At 43.1% G+C, this 17,537-nt stretch overlaps 1 protein-coding gene across 2 annotated transcripts in view; it reads left to right on the forward strand.

Annotated features, from left to right (window-relative positions):
- DOCK5 (dedicator of cytokinesis 5) overlaps positions 1–17,537 on the forward strand; it is a 143,765-nt gene that overhangs the window by 26,807 nt on the left and 99,421 nt on the right. For both annotated transcript variants that reach the window (XM_083480330.1, XM_083480331.1), the window contains exons 2-3: positions 9,803–9,886; positions 12,348–12,388. In XM_083480330.1, coding sequence (XP_083336456.1) covers positions 9,803–9,886; positions 12,348–12,388 — 125 coding nt within the window. The remainder of the gene's footprint in view (positions 1–9,802; positions 9,887–12,347; positions 12,389–17,537) is intronic.

A 17,537-nucleotide genomic window follows, 5' to 3' on the forward strand; every position in this document is an offset into this window, starting at 1 on the left:
AATGCTGCCTGACTGTTGAGGGCTGGTGGGTAGAAAACCAGGTGAGAATGGGGGTGGAAAGGAGTTCCTTGTACAGACACACTTCACACTGCCCCATCAGGGTAACACTCCACCAATGTGGGCCCCATGCCCACAAAAAAATGAAATCTGATAAGCTTCAAAGTGTCACAGGGCTGTTTTTCTGTGGAGCATCACTGCAACCTGGAGAATGTGGAAGTGTCCATTTTTAAAGACACAATCACATGGAACCTTCAAAAAGTGCCAGAAGTACAATAGAGGCATTTTCAAATCTGACATGCTTTTATTCCCCACCCCTTCTAAATGGGAGTAACCCTTTTCTAAATAAGATACCATGCCTCCATTCGCAAATGTACTTTAAGGACCACCTTACTTGGTATGTCCCAGGCTGACCACCATAATTATCTGGGGCAGCACTCTTGGTGGTCCTCCATGGACCAGAAGCACAACTCATGTCAACAAAGAATGGCGCCTTCAGTGCGGTGAACCCAGCTCTGGGTCTCCCTTCCATCAGAGGCATCACATTGTGCCTGCTGTACTTCTGATGCCTGGCCAGAATGCTTTTATTTCCAGAGGCCTCTGCACCATGAATGGTGTTCTGATGTTTTACTCTCCAGTTTCTGCATGGAAAAACTAAGGGGGAGGGAAGCCTAAGCTGCCTTATGAGGACTGAGCATGCTCAGTGGCCATGGAATGCTGACTGACAGCTGGTGGGGTGGAATTCAGTTTGCTGAAAGAGGGTGTGGCTGGCTGGCTGACAATAATCCTGCAACAACACTCCACACTTGTGCAGGTCCCACTTGTTCTCTTGTGGTTTCATTATGAATTTCTTTTTTTAAAATAATATTTATTAATTTTACAACAGTTTAAACACAACACTACAAAAAAAGAAACAAGAAAAAAAAGAAACAATACAACACCGTACAGAAACACTACAAAACACTAACACATAAGATTAACAAAACAAAACAAAAACCATTTAAGACACAAAACAATTTCAATATCATAACTTTCATTCACTTATTTCCACGACCTCCTCACACCTCCCTTTTTGTATTCCACTTAATTGTTTCAGCAATTCCTTTCCATCTTCCTCTGTTTTCTATCCTATAATTATCCTAACACATTCTAACCTTATTTTTCCCTTTAATACTCTATTAATCTATTTATACTTAATTCCTTATAGCCTTTCTACTAAAGCCATATAACTTCATTCCAACATTTTTCTAACATTCATTAATTTCACAGTATTTCTGTAAATAGTCTTTAAACTTTTTCCAGTCTTCTTCCACCGACTCTTCTCCCTGGTCTCGGATTCTGCCAGTCATTTCCGCCAGTTCCATGTAGTCCATCTACTTCATCTGCCATTCTTCCCGGGTGGGTAAATCTTGTGTCTTCCAGTCTTTATGGATTTCTTTTGTTTCTCGTGAATTATTTTATTCTGTTTACCTAAAACATAAAGATGGAGCAAGGTGGACAACTCTAGGGACCACTCTAAGGAAGGCATTGGGAAGGTTGTCACCATAAATAGAGAGCAATACCCTACAGCCTCCCTGGCTCCAAAAGATGTTTGTGTGTGTGTGTGTTCATGCGTACCAAGCACAATCTTGCAAGACTTTCTAGGAGTGCAACCTCTCAGCAGCTTTCGATACCACCGACCATGGTATCCATCACAGTGCTTTAAATGTATGGTGTGAATGAGACCTTAGTCAGATTATTGAGCTCAGTATTTTTGGCTTTGACTGGCAGTGTATCTCCAGAATTTCCAGCAGGTCTCTCCCAGCCATACCTGGAGAAGCCAGGGATTGAATTTAGGATCTTACGCATGTGAGGCAGATGCCCTACCTCTGAGCCAAAGCCTTAAACCAGAGCACTGAGCAGTCTTATTTTGAGTTGACTTACAACACCTTACAACAGGTGTGGGCAACCTTTGGTCCTCCAGATACTGGGACCAATTGCCACCCTCTCCTGGCCATTGGCCATGCTTGCTAGGGTGATGGGAGTTGTACTCCTACAACATCTGGAGGGCTAAAGATTCCCTATACCTGTGCCTCTCTTGTTTGCAAATTAAAAACTCTGCATGTAGCCAGAGGTAACTGACCCTCCTTGATTCAACCCCACTGAGGAATCTACCTGTGCCCCTTGGCTGCCTTTACCTTGTGCAATCCCAGTGGTTGCTGTAGGTCATAAATTTTTACTGCTGGCCAGCTGCAGTGTTTGTCCCTTTGACCTTCCCTATCAGGGAATTCCACAAAGCCTATATATTCTACAATCTGTATATGTACTTAAAGCAGCTCCCAGATCCCAAATTGCAAGCTAAACAAGTGAATAAAAAGGAGACTGTGGCTTGGTAGGTTTGGGGAGTGTCCAGTTTTTCAGCCCCCCCCCCCTTAAATCATCTAGGCTCCCAAATAAGTTGTGCACAGCATTTTCTTTAAGGGAAATGTGGAATGGAGAGCTGGCATAACACAGTGGCTCAGATATGAACCAGAAATTCCCAGGTGGACATTTCTAACATACAGCAGTGGGTGCTAGGCTTAGGCAGTCTGTTATCATTTCAGCATTCAAAATTATCCCCATATTGCAGTTGGAAGGCTAGGTCATATCCTTAAAAAGGTAAAGGTAAAGGACCCCTGACAGTTAAGTCCAGTCGCAAACGACTCGGGAGTTGCAGCTCTCATCTCGCTTTACTGGCCGAGGGAGCCAACGTTTGTCTGCAGACAGTTTTTCCAGGTCATGTGGCCAGCATGACTAAGCTGCTTCTGGCGAACCGGAGTGGTACCTATTTATCTACTTGCACTGGCATGCTTTCAAAGTGCTAGGTTGGCAGGAGCAGGGACTGAGCAATGGGAGCTCACCCCGCCATGGGGATTCGAACCGCTGAGCTTCCGATCGGCAAGCCCAAGGCTCAGTGGTTTAGACCACAGCGCCACCTGCTTCACATCCTTACCATACATTTACCATACATTTAAAGCACAGGCCTTTCCCCAGTGAATCCTGAGAACTGTAATTTAAGGGTGCTTAAGAATGGAAGGGGAATTGTAGCCCCTTCCATTCTTAGATGGAAACCATGGCTTTTAAAGTGATATAAATGTGCTTTAAATATATGGTGTGGATGTGGCTTAAGGCTGAGAGGGTTGCACAGGGATAGCCAAGGTGGTGCCCGCTTGATATTCTTGCACCACAACTTCTGTCTTCCCTGACCATAGGTCATACTGGCTATGAGTTGTCACATTGCTTACTCCTGGGCTAGCTTCTTGCCTAACCCTGTGGCTCACTGAATGAGTGGCAGGTGTGAGGTTTTTAAACGGGTGGGGGGGTCTTCCTGGTTCATATCTCACTTCTGTCACTTTCGGAGTGTCCTTAGGTTCAGCAACACCTTTTTAGTTGAATAATATGTTTCTAATCTGGGCAAGATGCCTACTCCTATGTGAAGGGCAGTCAACACCTATATTCACTGGCCCATGTTTTAAAGTCAGCTTCAGAGATCTTACTTGTGTGACCATTTCTAAGATCAGTTTTGGCTGACAGGTGCTAGAGATAGGGCCTTCTCAGTGGTGGCTCCTATCTTATGGAATTTCCTTCAGAGAGAAAGATGCATCTGGTGCCATTAGGTCAGGATTTTAAGGATGTTTTAAAAACTTTCCCTGGTTGTTAATGAATAGTTTTGTTGTATATGCTGCTGCAGGTGTTTTTTTTTTATTTTCAGTTTTTGTTGGTGACTATTGAATTTAGTTGTTGTGTTTTGACTTTTTTTATTGAAAACTGTCTGAATTCCATAGGTAGAACTTATTGTTGTTGTTGTTGTTGTTGTTGTTGTTGTTGTTGTTATTATTATTATTTGGTGCAAGAAAAATGTGATCTTAAATATCCAAACTTCGTTTTTAATTCTGTTCTCTCTCACACACAAAATCAAGAGAGCTGATGTAATGCACATAAAACATCATGCAGTGTTAATACCTGAAGAGAGCTCTGAACTTGCCAAGAGACTGGTGTGTACCAGACACCAGTAGTAAAAGCTCCCAGGGGGAAAAATCCTGGCAATTTGTTTTTCATAAACTTGCATGCTACTAGCTGCCTTAAGGATTTTATATACAGTGACTCTCTGTTCTCATGGAACAATCAAATGGATGAAACTTCACTGCTTTGTGTTCTGCCCCAGTAATGACTTGCATCAAAACTATGTTTTGTTTGCTCACAGATAGTGACTTTTGGAATGTGGAATCTTCCTCTGTTTTACAAGTGAACTGATTTTTAGGGGTAGGCAAGCTACTGGCCTGCTAGATCTCCTAATTTGTTTGTGTTTTACTGGGAACCTGAGGTTTGCTGGGTGCAAAATAATGGATTGGGGTGAGGGATGTACATGGAGTGTTCACACATTACACTGGAAACAGGCACAGTTGCCTCTACAGATGCCCAAGCATTTGTGTGACTGTGGACTTTTTGATTTGTACAGCTCAGCTGTTGGGTACACAGACTGTGCACTCGCTGAACATTACAATTCCATAATTGCACAGTGCAACTGTTTGTGTGCTCTTATTGAGTGCAATGTGTGAACATCTCTACAGTTAGAACGGGGGCGGGGGGGGGGGGCAACGACGACATGTGGCCCTCCAGATATTGCTGGAATGCATCTTCCAGCGTCCACGACCGTTGACCCCCAATATCTGGCGTGTCAAAGGTTCCATATCCCAGGGTTGGAAAAGGGTGTGTCTGAACACATGCTGAGCAAAAGAAGTTGCTGTAGTACCTGAGCCTTTCCCTTAAGCTTTCTCTCCTCTGAAATAGCCAATATCTTGGATCATATCTGATTCTCTGCAGAGGGTATCTCTTTTGAATCCTGTCTCAGGGGAGGCTCATCCATTAGGGCAAATGGGGCAGCAGTGCCCCACCAATCTCAGTCTGCCCTCATCCAGCTTCCACCTGCCTGGTTTCTTCCATACAGCCAGTTCAGTGTTACAAAGCCACATCCACACCATACATTTAAAGCAGCATCGTGCCACTTTAAATAGCCATGGCTTCAGCCAAAGAATGCTGGGAATTGTAGTTTGCTAAGGATTCTGAGAGTTGTTGGGAGACCCCTTTGTCCCTTTCACAGAACGACAGTTCCCAGAGTACTCTGGGACGAGGGATTGATTGTTAAATAGCTCTGGGAATTGTAGCTTTCTCGGGGGAATAGGGGTTTTCTAATGGTTCTCAGCACCTTTAACAAACTACACTTCCCAGGATTCTTTGTGGGAACCCAAGACTGTGTAAAATGGTATCATAGTGCTTTTAAATGGACTGTGCAGATGGGGGGGTCTGTTTTTTCAGTGGAGGCTGGTCTGTTATAGGGCACTGCCCTACCATTTACAGATCCTTGGAGTGCAGGAAGACCAGAAAGGTTATTGTTTTTTAACTCCTGTTTTGCTTTAAGCCTAGATTGTTGTTGTTGTTGTGATCTTTTTGTCATTTTTCAAATTACTGACATGTTCTGTACTTTACATTTGAATCTCCAAAGCCCCGTATTTTGATGTTTTGAATGTTTTCTGTAAGCTGCTTCAGGCACAGCTCATTGTGGAAAAGCAGCGTTCAAGTAAACTCAATCAATCAATCTCAGTCTGCCCTGGGCCACTCCCCACCTGCCTGCCTTCTTGCTTCCAACCAGCCCCATTTTACAAGTCTTCTCTTAACCCTTGCAGAACTTAGCAGGGAGGAAGAGTGTGGCACAGCCAGAATTTGTTGACTCAGCCCGTAAGGGACTCTGGCTCTGCCTGTTGTCACCCTCCCTACCTGCTGCCCAGCCCCTTCCAGGGAGCACCAGTCCCCACTAAGTCTCTTTTCAGGTTAACATCTTTTCCTTTCCTTTCCTTTCCTTTCTGCTGGATTTGCAGAAACTCGGCCTTGATTAAAACCACATGTCTTCCCTGTCAGGGTTTCCTACTAGGAAATCCTACATTTGAAGAGATATCTAACTTCTTTTGTGTTTCAACATGTAGCTGGTGGGGCAATTCAAAGTGGATATGACAACCTCTGAGATTCACAGCTTTTCATTAACAAGAAAGGAGTTATGCATGCACTGCTGAAACGAGAGCAGGGTGGGCAATGAAATAATGAATGTGGTGCTATATGCAGATTTAAAAACCCAATAATTTTATTCTTGTAAAACGGGCTATTAGGACATTGTTCGGTTCAGGGGACTTTTTTATGAGCTGTTCCTGGTGCAGACGAATACCCACTGCTTTTGGGCAGGCTTCACCAGCTGGTGCCCTCCAGAAGTTTTGAACTAGAACTCCCTTCAGCCCCAGCTAGTGTACTGATGGGGGCTTGGGGGGCATATGCCAGTGCAGAAGCATGGCATGGTTGTGGCCAGGGACAAAAATAGGCAGAGCAAAAAACAAGAGATTTCTCTGTGTTCACACACACACACACACACACACACACACACACACACACACTCCTCCATTCAGGTAAGCAAGAGGCCTTACCAGCCAGGCAAGACCATTCAAGGAGGGTTTGAGGCACACCAGGGCAGGATTTGGCCTGGGGTGGGGCCGAAACCTGCGCAAAGTCCCATGGGTCAAGTGGCGAGGGCTGGAGTCAGCCCCGGAGCTGAGCTTCCCCACCTCTGCAGCCAGCTGTAGTTGGGCTTCTTACCATGTGACACGTGAACCAGGCCAGTATCTGTTTAGACTGTAATTCTCTATTGTTTTTACAGACATTTTTCTTGATAAAAGGGTCTCCTTGAAATGTGTTGGGAACCATCTGTACTTGTGCAGCTATCTTTTATTATATATTTTTGGATTTTTTCAAATGACTCTTATCGATCCCCACTGTTTGTGTTCCCGTGTGAATCTGCCCTGAGCAGATCCAGAAACAAGGAAGGGAGAATAATAAATGATAGCAATTCTGCACAATTCTGTTAACACTGGAGTTATTTTAGACACATGCTTGACTCTATGATTCTATGAGGCATAAAAATGATTGGAAGGAAACAGGGTGTGTATTACTAGCTAAAAACACAGCTAGGCCATCATTTTTCTTTATTTGGATTGAAGCTGGTTTCGGGGAAAGTGCATCAAAATGCAAAATGCAGTATTTAATAAGAAACAACAAGATAGATACAGGTTGTGGCTAATGCTCTGTATAAACCGTTTCTAAGACCAATATTGGGTCATAGAGTAAATGGGAGTGTGTTTAAAGGCTAGAAACTTAAAATAACTGCATTTTGACCCAGGCCCCGTCCACTGGGAAGAATCCAAGCAGCTTGTTTGTTGCCATATTTGAAAGGAAACGTGAGTGTATTGTTTCCTGTGTGGTAAACCACAGTCCATTTGTTTATATTGGCTCAACGCCAGGAAGTAATATACCTCAATATAAATGCACCTGGTTCTTGTAGATTGGTGCATAAATGTCCTCAGAAGCATGTGTTTTTATTCTTCTCCCATGAGGATATATCATCGTCAAAGCCTGTCTGATGAGGAGAGGCCAGTCAGAGTTATTTCTGTACAATCTGATTCCTGCTTTATGCTTTATGCAGGCGGAGTGGAGGTGACACCCACACCAGGCGTGCAAAGCGCTTGGCTTCCCCCAAGAATGCTGTAAAAACCTGGCCTGACCGAGTTTGCTCACCGAGTTGGTGCCCAAGGAGGGACTTGAACTTGGCGAGTGTTGCCTTGTCTCCAAGAGGCTCAGTGGTAGAGCATCTCCTTTGCCTGCAGAAGGTCCCAGGTTCAGTCTCTGGCATCTCCTTGTAGTGCTGGGACTGTTCCTTGGAGAGCGACTGCCAGTCAGTGTGCAGACAACACGGAACTAGATAGGAAGCTGCCTCTTATAGAGTCAGAGCGTTGGCCTGTCTTCTCCAAGGACCTCACATGCGTTGCTCACTCATAACTTTGATCCTGTCAACAAGCCTGTGAGACTAAGAGAGAGAGTGTGTGTGTGTAACTGGCCTTATGATTTTCATGGCTGGCTGAGGGAGTGTGTGTGTGTGTGTGTATACACACCCCAACAACATGTCTAGGGTGGCTAGATTGAGAGATGGCTCTGGCCCAAAGTCTGGTGCCTGGTCTTTCAAGGCTTTAAAAATTACTCTTTGTTACCTCTTTAGGCTGATTTTTCTTTTTTATTTTAAATCCCTTCTACAATAACATCTCTAAGAGCAAAAATGCTCACTTGAGCCTTTTTTAAAAAAAGGCCAGTTTTATTTTACAGCAGAACGTTTTCCTTTTTCTCTCGGTAGCAGGTCTTGGAAACATCTGGGGAGTTCATTAGACTCCTGATGGATTACAAACAGCTGTGTGCCCTGGATTAAATGCTCTGGGTGGTGTTCAACTAAGTTTCTCTCAGAGTTAGACCTACTGAAATGAATGAGCCTAGCTTAGTCATGTCCATTAATTTCAAAGAGTCTACTCTTGAGTAAAACTTGGTTGACTGCAACCCTCTGTCTCCTTGCTTTGTTCTTAGCTCAAATCAGGGCTGGCACCAGACTTCAGGGGGCTTTCTCCCTAGTATCCACCAGGTGGGATTATTCTTTATTTCTTATTTCTTTCTCTCCCTTGAGATGAGTCCAGGGCAATGTACCAACAAGTATGTGAAGAAAATACAATAAAACACTGCTCAAACATATACAGTGGAACCTCGGATTATGTACCGTCCGCCTTATGAATGCTTTGGGTAACGAGCTCTGCTAACCCAGAAGTAGATGCTCCTGGTTGTGAACTTTGCCCCAGGATGCAAGCGGAAGTCGCGCGCCAGCGGCGTGGCGGCAGCAGGAGGCCCCATTAGCGAAAGCGCGCCTCAGGTTAAGAATGGTTTTGGGTTAAGAACAGACCTCTGGAATGAATTAAGTTCGTAACCGGAGGTATCACTGTATACACTTACAAGCTTCTAGCATATCAGAACAAACAAAAATACCTACATTATACGAAGCATCATCTATTAGTTGCTTCCAATGCCTTGTGAATTCATCTCTCTGTTTGTTTATGCCTTCCCTGACCCACAAGACTGAATCCTGATATTTCTGAATTCCTGTTTCTCCCTGTCCCTGGTTTTATAATGCTGCTTTTCAGTTTTCTGAAGATTGTATCAAACTAAGTGTTACTCAGAATAAACCCATAAAGTTAATGGACGTAACTTAGCCACATACTAGTAGAACTAACTTTGGAGACAACCCATTATGCTTCTTATTGCACATTCATGATGATTTGTGCTCATGATGGCTATCAGAATAGTCATATGCAATCCCTCTTCCAATAAAGGTTTTTGGGAGTCGTGCCACTGCTTCATTCCCAGTCAGCGAATATCCTTCCAAAGTCCTGTATTTATTTAATACCACAAATATTCTGCTTTATGTTTATTTCACTCTTGTTGTGCTGTCGTTTCTCTGGACAGCAATCATGTGGTAGCATTGAGAGAAAAATCACAGGACAGACTAAAGCAGAATAACTGCACTATTATTCTTGCATAAGAAAGACCCCTGCAATAAGACACAAATCTGAAGGGACCCATTTGTTTTTATATCATTTTTCTATATTGCATAGGTTGTGTGTTGTTGTTTTTACAGTAAGCAGTTAAGAAATCCTTTTAAATAAATATGTTCCAGGAACAGCCATAGCTAACTTTCAGTGCACGTTGAGGGGTGGCCCTCTAAAAATTTCCACAATACCCTGAAGCGCCACAAGGTGAGATTTTTTTTAATAGTGGCTTGTAGCACTTCCCCTGGCCTTAGGATGTTGGATACAGACGCCAGCCCTGATCTCAATTATTTACTGTTTGGTTCTGTCCCCCCCCCCCCTTTTCTCAGCCATCTACAATTATGATGCCGTCCAAGATGTCGAGCTGTCCTTGCAGGTTGGTGATACAGTTCACATCCTGGAGATGTATGAAGGTAAGCAGGCGCTGGATTGCTGGGATAGGATGGGAGGGTTCCCGATTATATTCCTTCTCTGTTTACTCCAGATTTAAGAGTTAAATCTTTGGGGAAATGCCCTAAAAACTAGCAAAAAAGAAGCCCAAAGGCTGATGCAAATACAAATGATTTGCTATGTTAGTTCCAAAAAATGTGTTTGGTAAGCTCCAAAGTAGATTGAAAAATATTGGATCAACCATGTTTGTTCAGATATGGGAACATAGGAAACGGCCTCATACAGAGTCTGTTGGTGCCTCAGTTCAGTGTTGTCTAGAATGACTGGTAGTGGTCCTGTAGGATTTCAGAAAACGGTCTTTTGCAGCCCTAGTTGAGATGTCAGGGATGGAATTTAGGAAGCTGGCTTATGCTGAGACAGGCCATTGATCCATCATAAGAAGATAAGAAGAGCCTGCTGACCAGGCCAATGGCCCATTTAGTCTGAGATCATGTTCTCACAGTGGTCAGCCAGATGCCCATTGGACATCTGAAAGCAGGACCAGATTGCAACATTACTCTCTCCACCTGCAGTTTCCAGCAGCTGATATTCAGAAACTGATACTGCCTCCAGCAGTGGAGTTGGAGCAGGGCCACCATGGCTCGTGTGGTCAACATTGTATTGTATTGCCTGCATCAGTATTGTCTACAAACTGATTGGCAGCCGCTCTCCGGGGTTTCAGACCAAGGTCTCTCCAAAGCCTGCTGGGGATTGTACCTGTGACGCCTTGCTCAGTGGAAAGGGTTTAGTTCTACATCCGTCATCACCATTAGCAGCAGTAAACTGAAACATCCTGACACAAAGCTCCTTTGGTAATGCTAGCAAGGAAAACCAGCTGCTTGCTTAGCACTTCAGCAAGACAATTGGTTTCTTTTCACTTTGTGTTGACCTTGACACTGGAGATAGGGAGACAGTGCCTTTGTGTCAAAAGAGATTATGTTGCTGATGGGTGTATTTAAGAGGAGTGTTTTTGTAGAAGATTTGAAATGCAGAAGGGCCCAAAGCATTAGATGACCTTGCAAGCCGGGAAGAGAGAGGGAGAGAACATAAATCGCTGTTTTTCTGGGAAATTGAATGTGTCTTTTCTTTTTCCTCCAAAAAAGATTTAAAAAATTATTCTTAAGCAGATTTATTTTTCCTTTCTATTCTAGGCTACAGATACGGTTTGACATTTGGTTATGGGTCACCACATGTAATGCCATATTAGCTATGTGGATATTATTTTAGTTCAATTTATGCACATCACACATGTACCCCAGAGACTTCGTCATTGAATTTTATTTCCATTAATTTCTAACTTCGCCTGACCCTATTGATGTGCAGTATTGATTGTACCCCTTATTAGGTTTTCTGTAGCAAAAGAGTTTTCCACAAATGCTTAAAAACTATTATTTAAAATAATAGCAATCACAAAAATAATTAGAAATAACAGCAGCAACAAAATAATTTATGTGAGCTGGTTCTGGTTTGGACAAGCTAGTGATCCTATGACATTGTTCAATTCAGTGAGGATTTCATTTATTTCAAGAGGCCCTGACTAATCTATTCGAGTTTCAATAATGTCTAATAAATCCACGCTGATAGCTTTTTCTGATTCACCTCTTCAGCGGTTGAATTGAAACCTTAGCCTGTAATCTTGTAAACATCCTTCCCTGCAAGTAGGTCTCACTGAACTCAGCTGGGCCTGCTTCTGAGGCAGATATGTCTAGCATTGCAGCTGTCTTGTGCCATTTAGGGTTTCAGTCCTGTACACCAGCTTTTCCCATCTTGGAGCCCAGGTTGTTGGACTACAACTCCCATCATCCCTGGTTGTTTGCAGTCCAGCATCACTGGGAGAGCACCAGGTTGGAGAAGTCCACTGTATACAACTACTTGGAAGTAAGCCCCATTGACCCCAATGATGCTTACTTTTGAGTAGGCAGGATTGCAACCTATTTTGTGTTGCTTAAGGCTGTAGCCCTGCACATGATTCCCTGGGATGAGCTCCATTGAACATGGTACCATGAGAGGATCCCAAAGAGTGGTCTGCAGACCACCAGTAGTCCATGAGCTTTATTCGTCTGGTCCCTGGAAGTGACAGTGGTGGTGGAGGAGAAGGCTGGGCCTTCCTCAGAGGAAGGCATGGCGAGAGATGGTCACAAGTGGGGAAGAGAGCTAGTCAAGGCATTTGAAAGGAACTGAGAGTCAATACATGGAAATGAAGGAAGCATCAAGAAAGAGTAAAGGAAGCTAACGAGAGTCCATGCACAGCACATTACAATTCCTAAACAGGCAGAAAAATCATGATGTAGTCTGCCAAGACCCTCAGCCATTTTCAAGTGGTCTGGGGGGAGTGGAATTTGACGACCACTATATCTAAGGATCATTTATATTTGAACATTTGATTTCTGATGATAAAAGCACATTTTCTATCTTTCTTCTTCTTTGTCTCCTTCTTCTTGGCAGATTGGTACAGAGGATACACTCTTCGGAATAAATCCAAAAAGGTACTTCATCTATCCCCATTCAGTTATGTGTTTATATTAAAATGCATCAGATCTGCTGTGAAAATGCTCTTAGTAAAAGCTTTGTCACCTTTCTCTCTAATATCTTCCAAACTTTGATGACAGTGGTCAATAAATATTTCCTGAGTGGTCGGGGCTCTTCTGTTTTGTAGCCGTATAGCAAAAACATGAATATTTGATACTGGGTGGTGAAATGAGCATTGTGAGAATTAGGGTGCCCAATTTCAGTGTTAATTTAAAAGCCCCCACTTGTTTCAAAAGTAGGCTTCAGATTCTGTGGGAGGCACTGGGTGGAATCTGGAAGGAGGCAGGACGCAGCGAAGCACAATTTGCAGTGGTTAGTGGGTGGAATGTCAGAGCCGCACGTAGCTCTTCAGCTGCCTTCAAGACTCAGAGAAGCAAAACCGATTATGCAGAATAAATTAAGTCTGTGATGGAACAATCTCACATTGTTGGATTAAGCAAAGCAAAACCTTGTTACTTCATGATGAACAAACTGCAGATATGTTGCTTGGAGTCCACCCCGACTTCCAAACCTTTGATTAGAAACAAAGGCTCTTTTCGAGTGGATGCAATGTAGTGGGATCACACAGTGGGCCACACCCACATCTTACGGTTGTCCAGTTGGTCTCCTGAACAGATCGTATGCATTTAAGCTCTGCATGCATGTTTTTGGGATCCTGCAGAAAAACAGTCGGACAGGCATACAGAAAATCCTCTGGGCAGTTTGTCAGGGCATACCAATTGAAGTTATGTTGGTCTGGAGTGGGCCCTACTTCCACGTTCCTGCTTTCCACTTATTCACGGTACCCAGTTTTCTTGACTAAAAAGAGTTAGATGTGGTTGCCATGCAGAACATCCATGTCATGCAGCCATGTCAACATTTTTTAAAGGAAACGCAACGATCAATAGCATTTCAAGATCTTGAATTCTGCTCCTTGAGGAAAGCTTTTGCATAATTGCATTTTCAGTTCGTGCCAGTGGGTATTTTGGTGGTAGATATAAATTCAGTAGACGGGTGGTTGTGTGTATGCCAGCAAAATGTAATTGAAGATATAATTCATTATAGTCTATGATACACTCTGTATGAGGAGATAAAGAAAAAATACCATCAGGCTTTCACAGACTTGCTGGCCTAGTTGGATAAATGTATAACCTGTAAGATAGCATTGTTTGCTTTTGCAGCTGAAAAATGTTAAAACCAAGCCTGTGCAGCCAGTAGGGATGAAGAAGAATGTTGCTTGGTTCACATTGGAAGGGAATCAACTTAATTCCCAATGTAACTATGGAACATAGTTTTCTGTCTGATTTCACATTTCTCTGAATTTTGCAATAGAGCTCTCGGCTCAACATCATACCAAAGTGATGGAGGGAAGGACTTGCAGATTTTAAGATAAAATAGGTTGTATTCAACTAGCTTATGCTCAGAGTAGACTACTGAAATTAATGGATCTACATTAGCCATATGTATTAATTTGATTTGGTGTGTTCTGAGTACATTTAACATTGTCTACAACCGAATATGCTTAGAAGTGCTTACCTTAAGACAAAATTTTCATATGTATTTAAAAATAGAAATGTTTATATGGATATATATATATATATATATATATATGTTTTCGTAGATTTTCACGGGTACAGGAATGCAGGTTTTGGTGTCCTCGGGTGTCTTCCCGTGTAAAAGTTGGGGTGTCTAGGCGACGTTTCGACGAGGTCTCACTCGTCATCTTATATATATATATATATATATATATATATATATATATATTTTAAAAAAGATACCTGAAGATTAATGAAGAAACAGGGCAGAACAGATTGGAAAGAAATTGATCTGTTTGTCCCTAGCAGTCAGTGGTTGGTACATGGTGATCATTTATGACAGGTACCTTTGGCCCTTCAGATGCTGTTTGACTCCACCTCCCATCAGTCCCAGCCAGCAAGTTCAATGGTTCAGAGATGATGGAACTTGCCCATGTCTTTTCTAGAGTACTAACCCCTCTCTTCTGCAACTGGCGAATGAACACATATTTCTTGCTTTCATAAACTTGTTCAGCTTAACTTTTTGGCTTCTTGACAATGGTTCTACACAACAAAAGAGTCAGAATAGAAATTTAATGTACCTAAGTTAGACCTGTCTATTAATTCCAGTAGGTCTGCTTTGAGTAGGACTAGCACTGGATACAACCCAATGTACTGTACTGGGTCTTTGTTTTTCAGTTGCCAGATTGCAAAAGGAGCAGTCTTTTATTGTGGGACAGCTTTCTGCTTTAAAATTCCATTTTCTAAGATTTGCATCCAAACTGTGTATGGGCTGGAAAGGTTCCCTTGAATTTCCATGAAAAGCAGGCCAGCATTTGACAAGATAGCTTCTCTAGCTTGGAGTGTGTCCACTGTGTCAAAGTGGGATAATCAATGCCTTCAACTGCTTTGGAACTGTTTGCTTATTGACATTCTCTGCGAAATGCAGTGTCCCTGGGCCTCTTCTATGGAAATTATTGGCAAACATCAAACTTAAAACTAGTGAGTGGCTGTAGGATTAAGCTTTCTGTGCTTCTCAGATCTTCAGTTCACAAATCATTTATCGTCTGGGAAGGCTTCCTTCCTTTGGGATTTGTGCTTAATGCTGTTGGCGTCTGAGCTGTTAATGGATGGTAAGCAATTAGTTCCACAAAAATCAAATGCTTAAAAGGTCTTATAACTGACACCTGACAGTAAATTGCAGAGAGTATCAGGAAGTAGGAATGGTGGAAGAAACGAAAACTCTTCTTTTAAAGCAGGGAGGTGTAACCTGTGGCCTTAGGGCTGCCTCTGGCCCTTGGCCAGTTTCATGTGGCCCTTGGGCTAACTTAATGCAGTAGCTAGGAATGGGAAAAAGAGTGAGAAAAGGAGTGAAATAAAGGGAAGAGAGAGTAGTACCACCCACCTTAGTCTTTACTCCCCACCATCACCACCATTGGTATGTGGCCCCTGACTGGTTTTCACAGAGGGAATGTGGCCCTCGAAAGAAAAAAGGTTGCCCACCCCTGCTTTAAAATGTAACCTGTTGTTGAGAATTGCACTGAGTTTGTGCATATATTTAGCTATTTTTTTTTGTATGCTGCTGCTTTTCTACCAAACAAGTGTCTTAAGAAGAGGATTAGACAAATTCATTGACTTATAAAGTTGATCAGTATATACAGGCGACGACTGATATAGGTGCATCTGAATGACTTGCGATCATGCACACGGCTCTGAACCCAGAAGTAGCCCCAAAATATCATAAAGAGGTCATGGAAAGGGGGAGAACAGGACGGAGCAGGCCTATGTGTGCTCCACTGATGCATGTGTGGGTCCAGAATATAACCCCTGCGCAAAATGAGGACTGCTTGTGCTAGCCACAGTGTCTGTGTTCTCAGTCCACTGCTGAAGGTGGCATATCTCTGAAAACCAATTGCTGGTAATTGCAGCTGGAGAGAGCACTGCACCCAAAGGTCTCCAAGTGACACACTGACACACACACACACACACACACACACACACACACACACACACAATATACTGTCTAACATACGCTAAGGGTGGTCATATTCTGTGGGACTGCCATAAAACTTAGGTAACAGGCTGTACTACCAAAATGATTAAGGTTTTAAATGACAATTTTAGGTTATATTTTAGTGATCAAGATTTAATGTATATTTTTAACTGCTGTTATATCTGAACTGTCTCTGTTAAACCCAACTGCAATTCAATGTATTCCTGTTGTGCTTTATGATTTTTCTGATATTGTAAGTGAGCCGGAACTGGTCTGTGACCGTAATAATAAAATTCATTCATTCATTCACTGTCTAACATAACATTTATGGAAAAACAAAGAGCAATACTGGCTTCCAATAAGTATTCCAGTAAGTTGGCCACTGTGAGAACAGGATGCAGGACTAGGCGTATTTTTGGCCTGGTCCAGCAGGTGGTTCTTACGTCTGTAAGTGGCTCTCAGAGCAGCTTGCAGTGACAATAAATAAGAACATAAGATCAGGCCAATGGCTCATCTGGTCCCGCAGCCTGTTTGCGTAGTGGTCTGCCAGATACTTATGGGAAACACTCAAGCAGGGTCTGAGCACAAAAGCCCTCTCCACTCCTGTAGTCTTCCAGCAACTTGGTATTTGGAAGCCTTCCTGCCTCCTGCTTGCAGAGCCATTGATAGCACTGTCCTCATGAGCTTGTCTAACCGTTTAACTCTGTCTAAGTTGGTGACCATTGCTGCCTGCTATGGGAGTGAGCTCCATTGTTAAACTATGCACTGTACATTTAAATAAGAATAATTAAAACACACAAACATACATATAGAGAGAGAGCATCTACAGACAAGGGCTGCAATCCTACGTGTGCTTACTCAGGAGTAAGGCTTATTGAACTTGGTGGGATTTCTCTGGCGGGAAAGTAAACGGTGTTTCCGTGCGCTGCTGTTTGCCAGAAGCGGCTTAGTCATGCTGGCCACATGACCTGGAAGCTGTACGCCGGCTCCCTCGGCCAATTAAGCGAGATGAGCGCCGCAATCCCAGAGTCGGTCACGACTGGACCTAATGGTCAGGGGTCCCTTTACCTTTACTTAAACATGCGTAGGATTTGGCTGTAAGAATCCAAACCAGGGCATCATGAGGCACCAAGAAGCAAAGTTGGCTGCCTTCAGTGCCATTTTCACCAAGTCTGAAGCTTCATTCTCAGAACAAAACTCCACTGAATTGTCTTAAATATGCATATCAAGAGCAAGCCTAATCTGTGGCAGCTCAGTCAGTGGAGTCATATTCTCAGCCCAGCTTTTTGTAGCATTTCAGAGAGATGGGCTTCCACTGAATCTCCCTCCAAAGAGGTGACTCAGACCTCAGCATCTGTGTATGAAATTCTGAGACCTTTTAGGAGTGGGTGGTCTTAACCTTATGCAGCAACTTTCCCAGGGAACAGACTTTCTACGGAGGCATAATATTCCTTCCTGCGCTCATATTCCCTTCCCTAATAATTCTCAGGATTGTGCCAGCCCATTTTGTGGCACACTGAGTTACCACTTTGGGAAAATTTCCTGTTGCAGCAGGGCTGTCCTACAGCTGTTGCTGCACAACATTGGCCAAAATGCCTTCTAGATGTTTTTGGATTACTA

Source organism: Podarcis liolepis (genome assembly GCF_965112155.1).
Source record: "Podarcis liolepis genome assembly, chromosome: 16".
Classification (NCBI taxonomy): domain Eukaryota; kingdom Metazoa; phylum Chordata; class Lepidosauria; order Squamata; family Lacertidae; genus Podarcis; species Podarcis liolepis.